Source organism: Staurois parvus, unplaced genomic scaffold (genome assembly GCF_062004578.1).
Source record: "Staurois parvus isolate SC_StPar_1 unplaced genomic scaffold, SC_StPar_1.0 ptg000207l, whole genome shotgun sequence".
Taxonomy (NCBI): domain Eukaryota; kingdom Metazoa; phylum Chordata; class Amphibia; order Anura; family Ranidae; genus Staurois; species Staurois parvus.
Genome location: NW_028318003.1, coordinates 6,547,985 through 6,570,029, shown reverse-complemented (window position 1 = coordinate 6,570,029; position 22,045 = coordinate 6,547,985). Strand labels below are relative to the sequence as shown.

General features: G+C 47.9%; 1 protein-coding gene across 2 annotated transcripts in view; it reads left to right on the top strand.

Annotated features, from left to right (window-relative positions):
• The window catches only part of NLRX1 (NLR family member X1), a 53,674-nt gene extending 31,830 nt beyond the window's left edge, over positions 1-21,844 (top strand). For both annotated transcript variants that reach the window (XM_089678579.1, XM_089678580.1), the window contains exons 7-8: positions 9,768-10,019; positions 21,196-21,844. In XM_089678579.1, the coding sequence (XP_089534705.1) occupies positions 9,768-10,019; positions 21,196-21,499 (556 nt within the window). In that variant the 3' untranslated portion in view covers positions 21,500-21,844. The remainder of the gene's footprint in view (positions 1-9,767; positions 10,020-21,195) is intronic.
• The last annotated feature ends 201 nt before the right edge of the window (positions 21,845-22,045 follow it).

Below are 22,045 nucleotides of genomic sequence, written 5' to 3'. Positions count from 1 at the left end.
GTTGGAGGGCCGTATTAAACCGACCCCCGGGCCGTAAATGGCCCGCGGGCCGGACTTTGGACATGCCTGACCTAGGTGGATGCAGCATTGATCCCCTCTCTACACTGAGAACAGAGTGATCAAAGATTGCTGATCACTCAGTTCTCGGTCTTCAGTGAGCAGACAGCTAGCGACTCTCAATCACCAGCTCTCTGCTCTGACACTCCACAGTTCACTGAAGTGCCTGACTGAAGGAGGTGAGAGCTGCTGGCTCAGCATTTCAACAGCACACAGAGAGGCTGAGCCAGCTGCTGGTCAGGAATCTGGGTGGATTCTGACATTAAATGTTGGGAATCTATCCAGAGCCTGGACTGGCTGAGTTATGTCAGCCGGCAGCAGACTTTAGCTTGCTGTGTGCTGAATATGGGACTCAGGAGAAATGAAGTGCACTGCTGTGATCCCCAGGAAAAGTAGGGCCAAAAGACCTTGTGGCGGCGGTGTCAAGAGGTTATGATTCACTTAAGACAGCCTTTGCATTCCCACACAAGTATATGGAAATGCATAAGCTGCTTGAAGCAGGTCAAATGCTGAACAGAAGTAGGTCGTCTTCAGTTTTAATGCACGTTAATGAATTCGGAATAATCTCAGACTGATGCCATTGACACAACCCAGATCCCATCATCACAGGCCCTTAGTCATTTTAAAGTTACTCTTTGCTAGAATCGGATTACCCTCCATGTACTGTATTTTCTACTATACACGTGGAGCGACTATGGCGCAAAACCAAATCCCAACAAGCCTTCACCCGATACAAATCTGCCTTCCACACCTACACCTCCTCCCTCCATACTGCCAAACAAGCCTACTTCCTGACCCTCATCAAGGCCCTCTCCTCCAATCCTCGCCGACTCTTCTCCGCCTTCAACTCTCTACTCTCGCCACCCCCACCTCCACCCAGCACCTCACTCACTGCCCTTGAGATTGCCAATCACTTCAAAAACAAGATTGACAAAATTCGCAAGGACATTGCCGCAACTCACACGCCGTCTCAACCCGTCCCCTCTCACACAGCTACCCCCTCATCCCCCCTCCCCCTCGACATAACCCACAGGGACTTCGTCGCTGCTCAAACTCCCTCCAACCCCCTTCCCCCTCACTCAGCTACCCCCTCTACACCCCTCTCCCACGGCCCCACCACTGCTCTAACCTCCTCTCCCACCCCACCCTACATTCCTCATACTGAAGCTCCCCCAACACTCCGCACCTTTGACCTTACTACCATCGAAGAAGTCTCCAGGATCCTCTCTGATGCCCACCTCACCACCTGCCCCCTTGACCCTATCCCCACACAACTCCTACGACCTCCCTCCCCCTCCATCCTACGCTCCCTCACCCACATCTTCAATCTCTCCCTCTCCTCCGGCACTTTCCCTTCCCCTCTGAAACATGCACACATCACCCCCATACTTAAAAAGCCCTCCCTGGACCCCAATGACCCGAACAACCTCAGACCCATCTCCCTGCTCCCATTTACATCTAAACTCCTTGAGCGCCTAGTCTACGCCCGCCTATGCTCTCACCTCAACGACAACAACCTCCTCGATCCCCTACAGTCCGGCTTCCGTCCCCTACACTCCACCGAAACTGCCTTACTCAAACTCTCCAACGACCTGCTAACCGCCAAAGCTAATGGCCACTATTCAGTGCTCCTACTCCTTGACCTCTCTGCGGCCTTTGACACAGTCGACCACCCCCTCCTCCTCAAAAAACTACACTCCCTCGGCCTCAGAGATTCTGCTCTCTCCTGGCTCTCATCCTACCTGTCACAACGCTCTTTCAGCGTTACCTATAATGCCACCACCTCCCTCTCACTCCCCCTCTCTGTTGGGGTCCCTCAAGGCTCTGTCCTCGGGCCCCTTCTCTTCTCCATCTACACCTCCTCCCTTGGCCGACTCATACACTCTCACGGCTTCAACTACCACCTCTATGCCGACGACACACAAATCTATCTCTCAACCCCCCACCTCACCCCCTCGGTCTCCGCCCGAATCACACACCTGTTGAGCGACATATCAGACTGGATGTCGCTCCACTTCCTTAAACTGAACCTCTCCAAAACCGAGTTTCTTGTCTTCCCTCCAGCCCGGACACCACCCCCCATTGACTTCTCCATCATGTCCAACAACGCCACCATCAAACCCGCCCCGCAGGCCAGAGTACTTGGTGTTATTTTGGACTCCAACCTATCCTTCCAGCCCCAAGTCCACTCTTTAACAAACTCATGCAGACTCCACCTCCGCAACATCGCCAAAATCCGCACGTTCCTAACTCCAGAAACCACTAAACAGCTCATCCACTCCCTCATCATATCGCGACTCGACTACTGCAACTCCCTCCTCACTGGCCTGCCTCGCCGCTGGCTATCCCCGCTTCAGTCCATCCTGAATACGGCTGCCAGACTCATTCACCTTTCCAACCGCTCCGTTTCCGCCACCCCCCTCTGCCAATCCCTCCACTGGCTTCCGATTGCGCAACGGATCAAATTCAAAATCCTAACGCTGACATACAAAGCTGTCCACCATACTGCCCCGAACTACATCACTGACCTAATATCCAAGTACCGCCCAGCACGCACACTCCGCTCCTCACAAGACCTCCTTCTCTCTAGTTCCCTGGTCTCCTCCTCCCATGCCCGCCTCCAGGACTTCTCCAGGGTGTCACCCATCCTCTGGAACTCCCTGCCCCAACCCATCAGATTATCACCTACTCTCCTCTCCTTTAGGCGCACCCTGAAAACCCATCTCTTCAGGGAAGCCTACCCCGCCCCCTGCTAACTTGCCGACCTCCTCCACTCTTCCTACCACTCCATCCCCCACAGCTATCTCCTCCTGTGCCACCATCCCCTCCCTCCTAGATTGTAAGCTTGAAAGAGCAGGGCCCTCGATCCCCTCATGTTTTGCATTGTATTGGTATTGTTCTGTCACATGTTCTGTCCCCTTTGTAATGTACAGCGCTGAGCGAACTATTGGCGCTTTATAAATACTGTATAATAATAATAATAATAGTTTATCTATCTACCAGTGGACCTTGCAACAGGTCAGAGACCGCAAGGAACAGTTATGTTTTATCTTCTAAAATTTAAATGCAACAAACAAGCACACACATAGTTACTACGTGATTTATTTATTACACGAGAAAGAAAAAAATGTCACCAGCACACCGAGGATCACCAATATGGGTCCAAAGGTTTTAATAAACCATCACATAGTTACAGCAAGGCAACGTTTCGGAGTCTCGCAGGAACCCTTCATCAGGCATGTGACAAATTGTGATAGAAACTGGAGAACTATTTAAGAAAACCATCCACCAATCAGAGCGAAGTGAAATGAGCTTGGCCCCACCCCATGATGTCATGTTCCCTGCAAAAATGTATTCAAATCAATGTAAACAGAAACAATACAAACTGCAAAAATAAATAAAACAATAATCAGATGTACATAAACTGCATTCCCGGGGATATAAACATTGTGTTCACATGTGTATCGTAGTACTCCCCGGATTGTAATAAAGTGCCAGCTGAAAGCAGCGCTGGATTCTGGAAACAACGACCAGCAGCATATATGTCCCTGACAGAAGATAAAGACTGTTATCTAGAAATATGGGAGGGTTGTCTCCGATTGCCAAGTGAGCTGCAATGGGGACACACCCACAGTGGTCCTATTAGTGGACTTCAACATCCCCATCAACGACAACACCCCGGCTACTTCCCAATTCCTCCACCTAACCTCCTCCTTCGCGCTCACACAGCACACTCAATCCTCCACCCACTTCGGAGGGAACACCCTGGACCTTGTCTTCTCCCACCTCTGTACCCTCAACCAGTTCTCGAACACCCCCTTCCCTCTCTCCGACCACCACCTCCTCACCTTCTCCATCTCCCCTTCCCCCAACTCCCCCCCTCAAAAACGCCAAACCATCACCAGCCGCAACCTCCGCAACCTGAACCCGGCCCCCCTCCACTCTGCCGCCGACTGCCTACACGACAGCATCCTCCCACTGTCATGTCCTGACATAGCCACCACCTTGTACAATGACTCACTGTCAGCTGCCCTAGACTCTCTGGCACCCCTAACCACACGCATCATCAAACCCAGACCGCTCCAACCATGGCAGAATGACAGCACTAAATGCCTCAAACGTCGCAGTCGTGCACTGGAGAGACTGTGGCGCAAAACCAGGTCCCCTCATACTTTCTCCCTCTACAAATCTGCATTTCTTATCTACACCTCCTCCCTCCACGCCGCCAAGCAGGCCTACTTTGTTAACCTAATAAACACCCTCTCCTCCTGCCCCCGCCGACTCTTCTCCACCTTCAACTCCCTGCTCTCCCCCCCCCCCTCCTCCACTCAGTACCTCTCTCACCGCCCACGAGATTGCCACCCATTTCCACAACAAGATTGACGCTATCCGTAAGGACATCGTCAACTTGCAATCTACCTCCCCACCTAGCCTCCTCGCCCCCGTCACCCCTTCATCTCCCCCCTCCTCTGCCCTCACAACCGCACTGCCCCCCTCCTCTCCCAATGCCCCACCCACCATAACCCCCCCGCACTGCACTCCCTCAGCCCTGTCACTACTGAGGAAGTCGCCAAAGTCCTCTCAAAAGCCCGCCTCACTACCTGCCCCCTGGACCCTATCCCCTCTCAACTCCTCCGGTCACCCCCCTCTTCCCTCATCCGCTCCCTCACCCACATCTTCAATCTCTCCCTCTCTACTGGCGTATTCCCCTCCCCCCTAAAGCACGCGCATATCACCCCATCCTCAAAAAGCCCTCCCTGGATCCCGCGGACCCCAACAACCTCAGACCCATCTCTCTGCTGCCACTCACCTCCAAGCTCCTTGAACGCATAGTCTACGATCGCCTAAGCGCCCACCTTACAGACAATAACCTCCTTGACCCTCTACAGTCCGGCTTCCGTCCCCTACACTCCACTGAAACTGCCCTCCTCAAAATCACTAACGACCTACTCAATGCCAAAGCCAAGGGCGACTACTCTGTCCTCCTCCTGGACCTCTCTGCGGCCTTCGACACAGTTGACCACCCCCTCCTCCTTAATAAACTACTCTCCCTTGGCATCGGAGATACTGCTCTCTCTTGGTTCTCATCCTACCTATCCCGACGCTCCTTCAGTGTCACCTACAATGGTGCCACCTCCCCCTCCCTCCCCCTCTCTGTTGGGGTCCCCCAAGGCTCTGTCCTTGGACCCCTTCTCTTCTCCATCTACACCTCCTCCCTGGGCAAACTCATACAATCTCACGGCTTCAACTATCACCTCTATGCTGACGACACCCAAATCTACCTCTCCACCCCTCACCTCACCCCCACTATCTCCGCCCGCATCACTCACCTCCTAAATGACATCTCAGACTGGATGTCGCTACATTTCCTCAAGCTCAACCTCTCCAAAACCGAGCTCCTCATCTTTCCCCCTGCCAACACCCGCCCCCCCATCCTATCCATCATCACCAACAACTCCACTATCACTCCCGCCCCGCAAGCCAAAGTCCTTGGCGTCATTCTTGACGCGAACCTCTCCCTCCAACCGCATGTCAAATCACTCACAAACACATGCAGGCTCCATCTTCGCAACATTGCCAAGATACGCTCCTTCCTCACCCCAGACACCACCAAACTTCTAGTACACTCCCTCATCATCTCACGCCTTGACTACTGCAACTCCCTCCTCACTGGCCTACCCAAGTGCAGGCTCTCCCCGCTCCAGACCATCCTGAACTCAGCTGCCAGACTCATCCACCTCACCACCCGCTCCACCTCTGCCACCCCCCTCTGCCACTCCCTCCACTGGCTCCCGATTGCCCAACGCATCAAATTTAAACTCCTAACCCTCACCTACAAAGCCGTTCACAACACTGCCCCTGACTACCTCACCAACCTGATCACCAAGTACCACCCTACCCGTACCCTTCGCTCCTCACAGGACCTCCTTCTATCCTGCTCCCTGGTCTCCTCCTCCCATGCACGACTGCAGGACTTCTCCAGGTCCTCCCCCATCCTCTGGAACTCACTGCCCCAATCCATCAGACTGTCGCCTTCCCTATTCACATTCAGGCGCTCCCTCAAAACCCATCTCTTCAGGGAAGCCTACCCCACCCTCACCTAACGGCCATCCTCCCTCATTCCTCCCACCACTTCATCCCCCTCGGCCACTTCCTACTGTACCTTTATCCCCTCCCTCCTAGATTGTAAGCTCGTAAGAGTAGGGCCCTCTTACCCCTCGTACGTTGTTTGTTGTTGTTGTACTGTGCCATGTATTGTCCCCCCTATTGTACAGCGCTGAGCAAACCCTTTGGCGCTATATAAACTCGTAGTAATAATAATAATAATAATAATTAGTGCAGCGGCCGACAGTTTCATAGCGACGCATGTAACCTGCGTGCACCATGAGAGTTTAATACTCACGCATGCACTCAAAGACATTCCTGCACCGGTCGCCATCATCATGGACACCCATGATGTCGGCGCCGGGAAGGACATGGCGGAGGCAAGTCGCCAGCGTCATAGAAACATATGGCGCCGACGCCACACAAACCAGTGGGTGGGCAAGGTTGCAGAGATGAGCTGTGAAGAAAAATTTTTTTTATTTTTTACACGGTTACGTGTTTTGAATTGATTTCTGATTAAAAAAAAAAAAAAAAAAAAATATATATATATATATATATATATATATACACACACACACAGTTGTGTTCAAAATAATAGCAGTCAGACATTTCAAAGAACACTTTTGTTGTAGGCTATGTATACATGATCTTTTAGTAAGGACCATGTCTTTGGGTGTCACTTGCAGTGATGTTCTGGGGAAACTAAAGAAAGAACAAGCTACTGAGAGAAAAAAAGGGAAGAAAAACTTCAAACTTCAGTCATAACTCTTTCAAAACCTAACATACAGTTGTGTTCAAAATAATAGCAGTCAGACATCACTAACCTGATCAATCACTGTTTTTGGTAGAAATGATATTTCTACATGGCAAATAAATTTACTAGCAGGTGTAGTAGAGTAATAGAAATCCAGCAGACCCAACAGTCATGACATGCATGCTGCTGATTCTGTGTAATTGAATCACTAATTGAAAGGGGCATGTTCAAAATAATAGCAGTGTGGAATTCTATTAGTGAGGTCATTCATTCTTTGAAAAACAGGTGGCAATTATTGCCCTTATTTAGGAAGGAAGGCAGCAAATGTTGTACATGCTGGGTACAGTGCATTTCTCTCCGAAATTCTGAGGAAAATGGGTTGTTCCAGACATTGTTCCGAAGAACAGCGTACCTTGATTAAAAAGTTGATTGGAGAGGGGAAAACATATAATGAAGTGCAGAAAATGATAGGCTGCTCAGCTAAAATGATCGCAAATACTTTAAAATGGCAACCAAAACCTGAAAGACGTGGAAGAAAGCGAAAAACTACCATTCGAATGGATAGAAGAATAGCCAAAATGGCAAGGACTCAGCCAACAATCAGCTGCAGGAAGATCAAAGAAGGTCTAAAGTTACCTGTGAGTACTGTTACAATTAGAAGACGCCTATGTGAAGCCAAGCTATCTGCAAGAAGCCCCCGCAAAGTCCCACTGTTGAAAAAAAGACATGTGCTGAAGAGGTTACAATTTGCCAAAGAGCACATTAACTGGCCTAAAGAGAAATGGCGCAACATTTTGTGGACTGATGAAAGTAAGATTGTTCTTTTTGGGTCTAGTGGCCGGAGACAGTTTGTCAGACGACCCCCAAACACTGAATTCAAGCCACAGTACACTGTGAAGACAGTGAAGCATGGTTGCGCAAGCATCATGATATGGGGATGTTTCTCACACTACGGTGTTGGGCCTATTTATCACATACCAGGGATCATGGATCAGTTTGAATACATCAGAATACTTGAAGAGGTCATGCTGCCTTATGCTGAAGAGGAAATGCCCTTGAAATGGGTGTTCCAACAAGACAACGACCCCAAACACACCAGTAAATGTGCAACATCTTGCTTCCAGACCAACAAGATTGACGTTATGGAGTGGCCAGCCTAATCCCCTGATCTTAATCCAATAGAAAACTTGTGGGGTGACATCAAAATGCAGTTTCTGAGGCAAAACCAAGAAATAGAGAAGAACTGTGGAATGTAGTCCAATCATCCTGGGCTGGAATACCTGTTCACAAGTGCCAGAAGTTGGTTGACTCCATGCAACACAGATGTACAGCAGTTCTCAGAAACAGTGCTTATACAACTAAATATTCATTAAGTGATTCAAAGGAAAGCAAAATCTTCAAACATTTTTCAGTTTATATAGTGAATGTTTGAGTTTGTAAAGAAGAATACAAACACTGCTGTTTTTTTGAACAGTCTAATCACTTTTCTTCAATTTTTTTAGAGGAACAACACAAATTTGATATATTTTTCTTCATGTTTTGATTTGGAATAGAATGTGTAGTGTTCCCAAATGCATTTGTGTGTATGGAAATAAAAGCTATTAGAAGGATTTTGAGCTTTATTCACTTTTTTCAACACACTGCTATTATTTTGAACACAACTGTGTGTGTGTGTGTATATATATATAATATATCTTCACCTCATTAAAAAAGTAAAGCCCTAAAGCAGTACTCACTCTTTCAATGCTGCAGTTCTGCACTCTGGTCCCAGCGACCATTCCTCTTTAGCTATGATCACATTTGTTAGGGTGGGACACCCGCACAAAGTAGCACACATTCATGACCCACAGAGAAATGCACTGCACCATAACCGATGCATGGGAGTGCAGTTAAGAATCAATGGCACCCCACACATTGGCACCTGCCTCATGTTTTCATGTGCACCAAACCGCGTGGTGCCGCAGCATCATGTGGCTTGGTACGACGTGATTTAAAAAGGGTCCGGGACTTCTTTACCTGCACTTCTGTGCGTTAGGCAGGCCATGGAAATGAAAGGGCTGCCAACACGCAGAATGCAGGTTGCAATTTTGTGAACCTTGCCTTGAACACTAGGTATCTGGGCATTAGCAATTCATCCTGGGTACACAGGAGATTAATGCAGGCAACAGCATCCACATTACCTCTTGTGCTGCTCTCGCTCCCATTGAGGACCTCTCACTGTTTTTGCAGGTAGAAGACAATGATGCCCCCTCCCACACCCCAAAATCATGAAGAGAGTTCTAAAATTATATAAACCAAAAACTTTAAAAAAAGTAATGTTTGGTGGTGCGTTAGTGAGGGATAGATGTCTACCCAACCTGGAGTTTGGACTTTTAATGACCTTAAAGGTGGTTACAAAGGCAGGATATTGTTAAATTGGAAAGCACTTGAAATGTCTAAATATGACCAATTAACAAATTCCTGACAGATCAGCTAATATTACCAACAGTCCATTCTACAGCATAATTGTTGGCATCAAAACTATGACGCATCTATGTCTTGCTGAGAGAAAGAATTGACTGCCCACAGAATTTTGCCACCTCTTAATTTCGGAGACCCATAATGAATTGTATGAGAGGGGTTTGCCATCATTTCCCCTTTTAGTTTAGAGGAGGTATATAAGTTACTGCCATGAAATATTGTCAGACTTTTTCCTTATGGAAAGGAAACTACTTCTATAACATACTGTGTAAGGTGGAAATGTTTCTTTTATTTCAGTCAGATATTTGTTACTTGTATTCTTTACACACCGCACATCTGTCTTCGTCATCATGTTGGAGGATTCATCTTATGGTGTCCTTTTTCCACCTAGATTATGTAATAACCCTCTGACACCAGAAGGAGTAGGATTTATTATGGAGGGTCTTGCTTCTAACAGTTCATTGAAGCACTTATCACTCCTTCACACGGATCTTGGAGACAAGGGGGCCGAGATGTTGGCAGATCATTTGGGAAGAAATCAAAACCTTGAGGAGTTGAATCTGGCATACAATGGGATACATGACCAGGCAGCTTTCAGGATTGTTGAAGAGGCTGCACACCACCCAACACTGAGCAGAGTGCAGTGAGTACCACTAATATGTAATGCATTGTTTGTATTTTAGCTTGTATATTTCAGTAGTTATACACAGGGCTCCTGTAACATCCTTGGTATACTAGGATGAAAAAGACATACGACTGCCATGTTCAACTTCTGACATACTCAAGCAATTTTGGAAGGCAACACAAAACTCCCTGGGTACACACACACACAAACAGTATAATTTACTATCAGTGACTATCCTTTAGTAATATGCACCATGATGCTGTCATTTTTCAATTACAGATTTTTCAGATTCGCTGGAGGGTTAGGGCCAGTTCACACTATATGTGGTGACAGACGTTTTATGGCATGGTAAAATGTCTGTCTCTGCAGGGACACACAGGAAACAATTTCCTATGGGTCCCATTCACACTGCAACTCAGCATAGTGCTGCACTGCGGCTTACTGCGATAAAATGCAGACATTGCACCGACCTGCGTCACACAGCACATCGCGCCACCCAACATTGCAGTGAATGACGTGTCCTCTTTCTAGACTTCAAATAAAGCTGTTAGAAAACAAAAAATAAATAAAAGGATGGTGTGGTTTGCTGAATCACGCACCCCACACTGCCCCCTAGTAAGCCGGTAACACAGTGCGACTGGAGCGATACAGTTATTAAAGAACAAGCAGTTAGAATTCGCCCTAAGGGAGTATAGGGAGTTTGGTTCCGCTTTATCCAAAAAAAAGGGTTTGTTGCAAGACATATAATTTTAGAGTAAGGAAGGGTTAAAACCCCTTTCAGTTTATTTTTCCCACTGGAAAGATTCTCTTTCACCTCCTGTATCAAAGATGCAAAAGGAGGTGAGAGGAAGGCCTTGTTCACAGGTAGTAAAAACAGGCGGTTTGGCTGCATTTACTGCCCTGGTCCCTGACTGCCCACTTATAGCCTAACAAGGCAGCCAGAGGAGTTGTACACATGCTGCGGTCACAATGCTTTGTTGCAGGATCACTTCTTAAAGGCCTAGAAGCTGCTGCTCTACTGCCTATTGAAAATCGACACACTGCGGATCACTTTTCAGAGGGCATTATAAATTGCTGCCTGTGTGAACCTAGCCAAAATCTCAAAATAAGGAGTTCGGTGTATGTACTGAAACATTGGAAGATTTACCCTTGCCTCTTTTTCTGGTGACAGTTCTGGTTTGACAACAAACAAATTTAGGGTTTTCCATAACTTTCTCTCTCTGTAACAATAGTTGCCAGACAAAAAAGAGGGTGAATATCCTGGGAAACTGACGGCAACAGGGATTTTAATCCTTCCATACTCTGTCCAGAATGAATTAGAAAAACATTTGGCTACAAGCTTTAACCGCCATCTTGTACTAATTGTGTTTTCCCCGTATGCACCTGATGCACCATTCATTTTGTACAGTCCATTGCATAAAAAGTTCAAGTGGATGTTCAATGACAAACCAGTGGTCTCCTTTTAGTGCTAGCTCCCTTCCCCGCATCACTAGACACAGCCATATTGTAACTGTTTTTCTGGACCACCTACTGCTTTTTATCACGTTGGTTTGTGAGTATATAATCCTTTTTTATTAATAAACACGTGGACTACCACGGTAATGCACGACGGGAGTGCGCCCTTGTTTGGTTTTTTTTCCACTAGTGGCCAGATTACCTGATCTCAGAAGGGCAGCACCTCTGCAGTTGGCATTTTGACATGTCCTTGGTTTGCATGCAGATTTGAGCGCTGGTTCTGTCTTGTTCATCCTTACAAATGGCTATGTAAGCAAACTGTTTGCCACCCAAAAATAAGGTTGGTTACCTTGCCCCATACCCCCCCCCCCCCCCCCCAGCCCTGACATTCTGTTTCATTTGCCACGGAGGGTCCAGTTTCATTTATCTTGTTTGAAAGAACATGGATAATTGTATGTATATTAGTTAGATCGCTGGAAATGTGTCCTTTTTTTCTAGACTAAGCCTCCGTTCACTCTATGAACTGCATTTGAATGGCACAGGAACTGGACCTCAGTCTTGTGCAATCCACATGTAATTCAGTGCTGTGGTCTTTGAGCACATTCATTTTGAATAGGCTCAAATCGCACCAAAGACGTGCATGCACCTTTTTTGGAGCTGCACTGCAACAGAATTGTATGGTCTTTTTGTACCATGCGATCCGGTACAGGTAAACACACTGCGATTGCATCCAGGGCATCCCATACTAAATACATGGAAGGGAAAAGGGAACAAACTTGGAAGGCATATGTACAAATAAATACAGGTAGAAAAATATAAAAAAATATTTATATATATATATATATATATATATATATATATATATGCAAACAGATTTGCAACCTGACTAGAGCTGTCTGAAGCTAACAACAGGAGAATTATTATTATTATACAGTATTTATAAAGCGCCAATAGTTCGCTCAGCGCTGTACATTACAGAGGGGAACAGAACATGTGACAGAACAATACCAATACAATGCAAAACATGAGGGGATCGAGGGCCCTGCTCTTTGGAGCTTACAATCTAGGAGGGAGGGGATGGTGGCACAGGAGGAGATAGCTGTGGGGGATGGAGTGGTAGGAAGAGTGGAGGAGGTCGGCAAGTTAGCAGGGGGCGGGGTAGGCTTCCCTGAAGAGATGGGTTTTCAGGGTGCGCCTAAAGGAGAGGAGAGTAGGTGATAATCTGATGGGTTGGGGCAGGGAGTTCCAGAGGATGGGTGACACCCTGGAGAAGTCCTGGAGGCGGGCATGGGAGGAGGAGACCAGGGAACTAGAGAGAAGGAGGTCTTGTGAGGAGCGGAGTGTGCGTGCTGGGCGGTACTTGGATATTAGGTCAGTGATGTAGTTCGGGGCAGTATGGTGGACAGCTTTGTACGTCAGTGTTAGGATTTTGAATTTGATCCGTTGCGCAATCGGAAGCCAGTGGAGGGATTGGCAGAGGGGGGTGGCGGACACGGAGCGGTTGGAAAGGTGAATGAGTCTGGCAGCCGTATTCAGGATGGACTGAAGCGGGGATAGCCAGCGGCGAGGCAGGCCAGTGAGGAGGGAGTTGCAGTAGTCGAGTCGTGATATGATAAGCGAGTGGATGAGCTGTTTAGTGGTTTCTGGAGTTAGGAACGTGCGGATTTTGGCGATGTTGCGCAGGTGGAGTCTGCACGAGTTAGTTAAAGAGTGGACTTGGGGCTGGAAGGATAGGTTGGAGTCCAAAATGACACCAAGTACTCTGGCCTGCGGGGCGGGTTTGATGGTAGCGTTGTTGGACATGATGGAGAAGTCAATGGGGGGCGGTGTCCGGGCTGGAGGGAAGACAAGAAACTCGGTTTTGGAGAGGTTCAGTTTAAGGAAGTGGAGCGACATCCAGTCTGATATGTCGCTCAACAGGTGTGTGATTCGGGCGGAGACCGAGGGGTTGAGGTGGGGGGTTGAGAGATAGATTTGTGTGTCGTCGGCATAGAGGTGGTAGTTGAAGCCGTGAGAGTGTATGAGTTGGCCAAGGGAGGAGGTGTAGATGGAGAAGAGAAGGGGCCCGAGGACAGAGCCTTGAGGGACCCCAACAGAGAGGGGGAGTGAGAGGGAGGTGGTGGCATTATAGGTAATGCTGAAAGAGCGTTGTGACAGGTAGGATGAGAGCCAGGAGAGAGCAGAATCTCTGAGGCCGAGGGAGTGTAGTTTTTTGAGGAGGAGGGGGTGGTCGACTGTGTCAAAGGCCGCAGAGAGGTCAAGGAGTAGGAGCACTGAATAGTGGCCATTAGCTTTGGCGGTTAGCAGGTTGTTGGAGAGTTTGAGTAAGGCAGTTTCGGTGGAATGTAGGGGACGGAAGCCGGACTGTAGGGGATCGAGGAGGTTGTTGTCGTTGAGGTGAGAGCATAGGCGGGCGTAGACTAGGCGCTCGAGGAGTTTAGATGTAAATGGGAGCAGGGAGATGGGTCTGAGGTTGTTCGGGTCATTGGGGTCCAGGGAGGGCTTTTTAAGTATGGGGGTGATGTGTGCATGTTTCAGAGGGGAAGGGAAAGTGCCGGAGGAGAGAGAGAGATTGAAGATGTGGGTGAGGGAGCGTAGGATGGAGGGAGAGGGAGGTTGTAGGAGTTGTGAGGGGATAGGGTCGAGGGGGCAGGTGGTGAGGCGGGCATCAGAGAGGATCTTGGAGACTTCTTCGATGGTAGTAAGGTCAAAGGTGCGGAGTGTTGGGGGAGCTTCAGTATGAGGAATGTAGGGTGGGGTGGGAGAGGAGGTCAGAGCAGTGGTGGGGCCGTGGGAGAGGGGTGAAGAGGGGGTAGCTGAGTGAGGGGGAAGGGGGTTGGAGGGAGTTTGAGCAGCGACGAAGTCCCTGTGGGTTATGTCGAGGGGGAGGGGGGATGAGGGGGTAGCTGTGTGAGAGGGGACGGGTTGAGAAGGCGTGTGAGTTGCGGCAATGTCCTTGCGAATTGTGTCAATCTTGTTTTTGAAGTGATTGGCAATCTCAAGGGCAGTGAGTGAGGTGCTGGGTGGAGGTGGGGGTGGCGAGAGTAGAGAGTTGAAGGTGGAGAAGAGTCGGCGAGGATTGGAGGAGAGGCCTTGATGAGGGTCAGGAAGTAGGCTTGTTTGGCAGTATGGAGGGAGGAGGTGTAGGTGTGGAAGGCAGATTTGTAGCGGGTGAAGGCTTGTTGGGATTTGGTTTTGCGCCATAGTCGCTCCAGGGCACGACTGTGTCGTTTGAGGGTTTTGGTGTGATCAGTCTGCCAGGGCTGGAGCGGTCGGGGTCTGATGTTGCGTGTGGTTAAAGGCGCTTGTGAGTCAAGGGCTGTTGACAGCGCATTGTTGTAGGCGGTCATAGCCAAGTCGGGGCAGGACAGGGGGAGGATGCGGTCATGGAGTTGATCAGCTGCGGAGTGGAGGGAGGCAGGGTTAAGGTTGCGGAGGTTACGGCTGGTAGAAGTGTGACATTTGGAGGGGTAGGCGTTGGAGGATGAGGAGATAGAGAAGGTAATCAGGTTGTGGTCAGAGAGAGGGAAGGGGGTGTTAGTGAGGTTGTGGGGAGCGCAGCGGTTGGAGAAGACAAGATCAAGGATATTACCGTCGGAGTGGGTGGTGGATTGTATGCACTGTGCAAGTGCAAAGGAGGAGGTTAAGTGGAGGAGACGGGCTGTGTCCGGGTTGTCGAGGTTGACAGGGATGTTGAAATCCCCAAGGGTAATAGTGGGTAGCTCAGAGGAGAGGAAGAAGGGTAGCCAGGAGGAGAAGTCTTCCAGGAAGCAGGGTATGGATCCAGGGGGCCGGTATATCACAGCAATCTTCAGGGGGGTTAGGGAGAATAGTCGGACGCAGTGGGCCTCGAAGGAGGAGAAGGATAGGGAGGGGGGGTTTGGGAGGACTCGGAAGGTGCTCTGCGGTGACAGGAGCAGACCAACCCCACCACCTTTACGACCGTTAGGCCTGGGTGAGTGGGTCCAGGTGAGACCTCCGTAGGAGAGTGCAGCAGGGGAGGTAGAATCAGTGGGCTGGATCCAGGTTTCCGTAATCGCCAGGAGGTTGAGAGAGCGGGAAACAAAGAGGTTGTGGATGGCGGTGAGCTTGTTGCACACCGATCTGGTGTTCAGGAGTGCACATGAAAATGGGGGGGAGATTTTAGGGAGCAGGGGGACAGATACTAAGTTGCGGGGGTTGCGGCAGGACGTGGAGGCGGGAGGGTTTTGTGCGGGTGAGGGAGGTGGTGGAGGGCCAGACTTCGTGGAGATGTCCCCCGCGGTTATGAGGAGGAGAAGGGTGAGAAAGGTGGCATGGGAGCGGGATGTGCAGGAGCGTGAGAAACTACTAGTGGAGGTGTTTGGGTCAGTGGGAGAGTGGAGTAATAGGAGGAGGTGGTGGGTGCCGTAGAGGGGTGAGGGAAGCAGTGAGGACACAATATACAAATGTTTGGGAGGAGCAGAGGGATATAGTGAATCGATTTTGGGAACAGAGGAGAGGAAAATGAGAAGGAGGAGTGGAAGAGGCATTTTGGGGAGGTGATGAAAGCAATAGTAGGGAGATGATAGCAACGAGGGGGAGATGTACAAGTTTTGGGGTGGAGCAGAGGGGTAAAGACATGAGATTTGGGAACAGAGGATAGTAATATGAAGAGGAGAAGAGGGGTGTATTATATAAAAGGTACATGGAGTGGGACTCAGGTATGTAAAAGATGTTTCCTTGCAGTCTGTCCAGCATGCAGTAGAGTTTCTTGCTGTTGTTGTGTCTTCCTGCTGCTCAAGTTCTCCTGCTTTAGTTCAACTGCTGTGTTTAACTGCTGCGCACTCATTCAAAGCCGCACTCCATCATAAGCAGCACCCCCATCAGAGACTGTGCCCCCCATCAGAGATCTCCCCCATGAGCTGAACTAAATTTATAGGGAGATGCTCAAATGAGCATTCAACTCCGCCCCAATTAGAAGCTGATAAGGCTCACATGAATAGTGGGGGATGTTTCTTAGGAACCAGGCCACAGTCATAAACCTGAGTGCGCCTAGAGGTGAGGACAAGTCAACAGATACACAAATATAATTACAACATTTGTTCAGAATTTAACAGGAGTCAATGCGTTTGTCTGGTTAAAAGTGGAGGTAGGAGATAAATGCAGTTACCCAGAGAAGAACAGCAGGAGTCAATGCGTTTGTCTGGTTAAGAGTGGAGGTAGGAGATAAATGCAGTTACCTGTGAAAGTAGAGAAGGCATAATTAAAGTGCTGTGTTTAACTGCTCCGCACTCATTCAAAGCCGCACTCCATCATAAGCAGCAGAATGAATGAAAACACCGGAAACATATTTACAGGTGCACTTAGATGGAGATGAAGCACCTCCTCCTAGAAGGAAGCCCATCATCAACAACAATGGTTCTTCTTGTTCTTGCACAGGAGGCGACAGCCATCTGTGGACACCTGCAGAACAGTGGAAGAAAGGAACAAACATAGGAACATCACATTCCTAACTCTGAGTAGCTAACTAACTAGGCAGTTTAATATACTGTCTGTTCAATTAGCAAGAAACTTAAAGAGGAGCCCCTCCTGGTAGGATAATGAGGCCAGGTGGTCTCCCTGCAGCTTCCCCAGATCAGCACACCTGGGAAATGAAGGGACTGGAGTCCAGCCTAGTCCATAAGAAAGAAGAGAACCTGCGGGGCTGGAATCCTGCAACATCCATTAGGTCAAAAGTACATGGCCCTATGTATAAGAAATAGAATAGGGTCCATTTGTCCAGTAACAAAAGTCTGGGATCAGGGATCCTGGCTAAAGTACTGTTTGACCCTAGAAGTTGCTCAACACCCCTGTCGCTCCCCACTGGCTCACCCGACAAAGAAAAGTCATCTGAATCCAGCTCCTTCCGAGCAGGGGTGACAGAGTGGTCTTGAACAGCCGGCCTCTCTGGGACATCTGCTGGTTCCATCTGGGCAGTATGTGTGGGCACCTGCCCCTCAGCAGCTTCTCTGGGTGGGCAATATATGACAGAAGGCAGCCATCCTCCACTGTATGGGTCTGCCATCGGTGTAAAGAAATCACAGTCCCAGGACTCTACCCGATCTGTATCTCCAGCTCCAGATATCTTCCAGCCTTCCATCTCTCCAGCCAGAAAACATGTGGTACATCCGTACTGCAGCCTCCACCTTTCTTCTTTCATACTGTCCCACAGCGTACTGGGCAGACTTGAGGGCATGGCCACACGTTCAAGTCAGACACTTTGGCGCCAGTGGGACTGCCCTGTAGGAATTTTCCCTGCTGGTGTTAACCCCTGCTTCTCAAAGCAAGGGTAGACTGACTGGACTGCAGGCGTTGCTAAAGCTGAATCTGAGCAGAAAAACGTCTACTGGCCAGGAGAGGACACTTAGCTCCAGTCATTGTTGGATGACTGGGTGTCAGCAGTAACAGTAGAAACAATGATCGGCAGCGGTTGCTACGGGCAACAGCGAGGCACTGGACCCCCCCACTAAACATTGTTGTAAAGAGAGCCACGGTGCCCAACTGATGCAGGGCAGCTGAGAACTTGTAATCCACAGGGTTGCAGGCCATTCTGGTTACCACAGACAACGACAAGTACAAACACATGGAAATCACTGACTTTAGCCAAAAGGTAACGTAGCAGAGCAAAGCTCTCTTTCTGTAGCAACACTTGGACGAATTCTTCAGAACCCCAGCCAGAGTTCTTTTCTTTCCTCACCCATGCTGCCTATCAAGCACCAGGGGAGATAGCAAGCACACAGAGTCCCCAAATTCCTCATTGTCTGTACTCACAAGGCCCAGGGACAGAATGGTTCCAATCTTCCAAGCGAAACTCTCCAGTGATACCAGACAGAGCTTTGGCAGACAGCTCCCCTCAGTCAGCTTACTGTAGAACCAGGGTCATTCTTTCTAACTTCAGGCCCTTAGGTCACCCATCCAAGGCCCGCTTGGCACCAAGTGCCAGGCGAGGCAAGTCTACCTCCATCCTGTCTTGGTTCAATCCTCCCCCGGAAAGAAGCTGAACCCATGTGCTCAGAGAACATAAATACCACTCCCAGCATGCAATGGGACTGCCTTCCCTTGCAATTTTTTAGGGTTTTATCCATATTCATGCTGCCGATTTGCTTAGTTCCCTCCCAGGTTGTGGAAGGCTCTTTCTGAAGGCGGGCAGAACTCAAACAAACTCAGCAGCACCAGAGCATCATGAGCAGACCTGACTAATACATCACAGCACTCTGTTAAGCAGAGAGCCCAACTAGATTTTCCTAACAGCTTTGCTTAACATAACTATACAAATCCTAGCACCTACCTAGGAGGGTGCCACATTTTGATTCCACCACATGAAGAGCTGGATCAACTTACCCTGAAAGGGATAGCAACAGTAGGAGTTAAAACGGATTTAGCATTAGATATATTTATCTACTGTAATATTAAGCTGATATGCTTAAAATGCGCTTGGTGAATATGTCCTTTATTTTCTTTTTCTCGTGTATGACACACTTCAGCAAGTTGTACCGTGACACTGCACATTACCGTCTTGTTTTTGCAGATGTATGCAACAAAATCTCTGCTTTTAGCGCAGGATGTTGAAACTGTTTCATTAGTTTTTTTTTTATGTTGCCCAACTAGCAGTTTTGGTGGGAAATTTTTGGATTGTTTAGTAATACTAAACACTTAAAATAAAAAATATTCTAAATACCTTTGTTGAATCATTACTTTTCGTTACTTGTTTATTAACCCTTTTCTAATGCCCCAGAAACGTATTGATTACAAAACATTCCTAATTGCACATATTTCATCCACAATATCATAAATATCAGGTGTCCAATTTCATAAATCTATTATTTAAATAAATGTGTGGCCATTCCCCAGTTTTTGCTTAGCTGCTATTCAGTATTGCTCAAAATTTATATTCCATCTTCCATTCCAAAAGCAATAACACATTTTATTTAAGTAATATAAGTAAGAACTAGGCACGCTAGATCACTCAAGTTCATTTAACTGCTCACATAGGAAGCTGAGTTGTATTTCAGAGTTGCTTTTAAGCAGAGCTCCAGTGAAAAACGACAAGATAAAGATAAATAGCCCAATAAAAGATACAAATAACAAAAAGTTTAAAACACATTTTGCTGCAGTATTTGTCTCCAGTCCATAGATTTTCCCTGCAGTCCTTTTTCTGCAGCTAGATGTCCTTGCCTGTTGTCCACCACCATTCAACCCACTTCCTCTAAGCCCTGGTCATTCTGGACCCAGACTGTGGCTGGAAAGGGGAAGTAGTACAGTAATGAGCTCAAATCTCTATCATTCTATTCTCTTCCTATCAACATGCTTCTTGTCAGCATGTGAACTGGTTGCTGGCTCCTGGTTCTGCTTTTTCCTCTCATACTCAGTTCCTCCTGTACATGAACTGCAAAAGGTTGATACCAGGTAAGATTGAAGGTTTTTTTTGACCTTCATGAACTCCATGCATGAAGGTACACAAAATTCCATGTGCTGCTTCCCCCCACAGCCCTCTAATACTTATCTGAGCCCCATGTCGATCCAATGCTGTGCTCTCCTTATTGGCTGAGACATGAGGAGGATCGGGCTGCTCTGTACAAAACCACGTCATAGAGCAGGTATTTTTTTTTCTAAACCCAAGCCTTTAACACCTTCCCGCCTCGCCATCAATTTGCTATACACCCCTCGTTGTGACTGGGTGACGTATGACATCCTGTCAAAACGACCCGCTTCTGTTGCCACGGGGCCGCGCAGCGGGGCGATCTGTCATCGGTTGTGTCCACAGGACACATCCGATGAGATATCTCTACACCGGCCCATTGCCAGTGTCATGTGATCGCTGTGACCAATCATCAGATCACATGTCAATTGTCCTACGGACACAGCTGATCACATGATGTGGTAAAAGGCAAATCACAGCGGCCTTTTACTACATGATCAGTCGTGTCCAATGACACAGCAGATCACTGTTAAATGCAGTTACTGGTTATCGGCTGCACTTTCCTCACGCTGTCACAGCGTGAGGAAAGTACTGCTGATAACCGGCAATTGTCAGAGGACAGAGAGGCACCGATCATCAGGGCACTGATGATCAGTGCCCTGATGATCTGTGCCCAGCAGTGCCACCCACCAGTGCCCAGCAGTGCCAGCTATCAGTGCCCATCATTGTTGCATATCAGTGCCAGCTATCAGTGCCCATCATTGTTGCATATCAGTGCCAGCTATCAGTGCGGCCTATCAGTGCCTGTCAGTGCTGCCTATCAGTGCCTGTCAGTGCTGCCTATCAGTGCCTGTCAGTGCTGCCTATCAGTGCCCATCAGTGCAGCCTCATCAACGCATATCAGTGAAGGAGAAAAATTACCTGTTTGCAAAATTTTATAATAGAAACAAAGAAAAACTTTTTTTTTTCAACATTTTTGCTCTTTTTTTGTGTATAGGTCAAAAAATAAAACACCCAGCAGTGAGTACATACCACCAAAAGAAAGCTCTATTTTTGTGAAAAAAAAATGCTACAAATTTCATATGTGTGCAGTCTTTGCATGACCGTGCAATTGTCAAAGTGCGACAGCGTTGAAAGCTGAATATTGGCCTGTGCACGAAGGGGGTATAAGTGACTGGTAGACAAGCGGTTAATCTGCCTATTGTTTAACTTTAAATATAAACTGCACTTTGCCATGTATACAGTATGTAGTTTTACCCTATAACTCAATATTAGTTTTATAATATGTGGTACTTCTTTTTTTTTTTCTTTCCCCTGCAGTCTCTACTTTAACGAACTGTCAGATGATGGTCTCCGTGCCCTGAAGCCTGTGGGGGTCAAAGTCCTTGTATCTCTTACTGAGGGAGCAGATGCATCACGTCACTGGCATGTAATATTAAAGGAGCTGCGGGCCAATGTTGGAGGCTGGGATCATGCACGCATTAGTGCCCACCTCACTCTACTCTTGCGGGATCTGCAGCAGAGCCGGGCACTAACTAAAAGTCTGTGGCGCAAAGCACGGATTTTTCGTGTAGAGACTGAAGTGAAACGTATGCTGGGCAGAATTCAGCAGGGAACACTTTAAAAGCAATCAAAATGCAATTTGTTGTTTTCCAGCGCTGTTTGATTCAGATACTGACTGTACAGGTAAAGGTCACCTCCAAGAAATGGTATACATGTACTGGGTGTGTTTGCAGCATATATGTACAATTGTGTCAGCCGTGTTTATCAGCTTCATGTTACATAAGCAATAGAAGATGTATGTCTTTTTGAACTAGTACTCCTAATACTTTGTGCATACAAGGGAGTGGTGGCCATTTGCACATTTTGAATGGCTTTATGAAAAGCTTTTAAGTGTCAAGCATTGTTTACTCTATTGTTAAAGCTTCACTTTGTTTTTTATTTTTAAATAAACACCTGGTAATTTGTTTTTCTTCATGGATTTATTTATAATGACAGTGGGTATAGAAAAGAATCACCCCCCCCCCCCTTTAAATTGTCACATTTTGTTGCTTTGCAGTCTGAAATGAAGATAGAAATACAGTTTTTGTTTTAGCCAGGTGTATTTACGCGCTGCAACTGAAAGATGCAGAAACACATCCAACTGAAAGATATAATAACATCAACATGT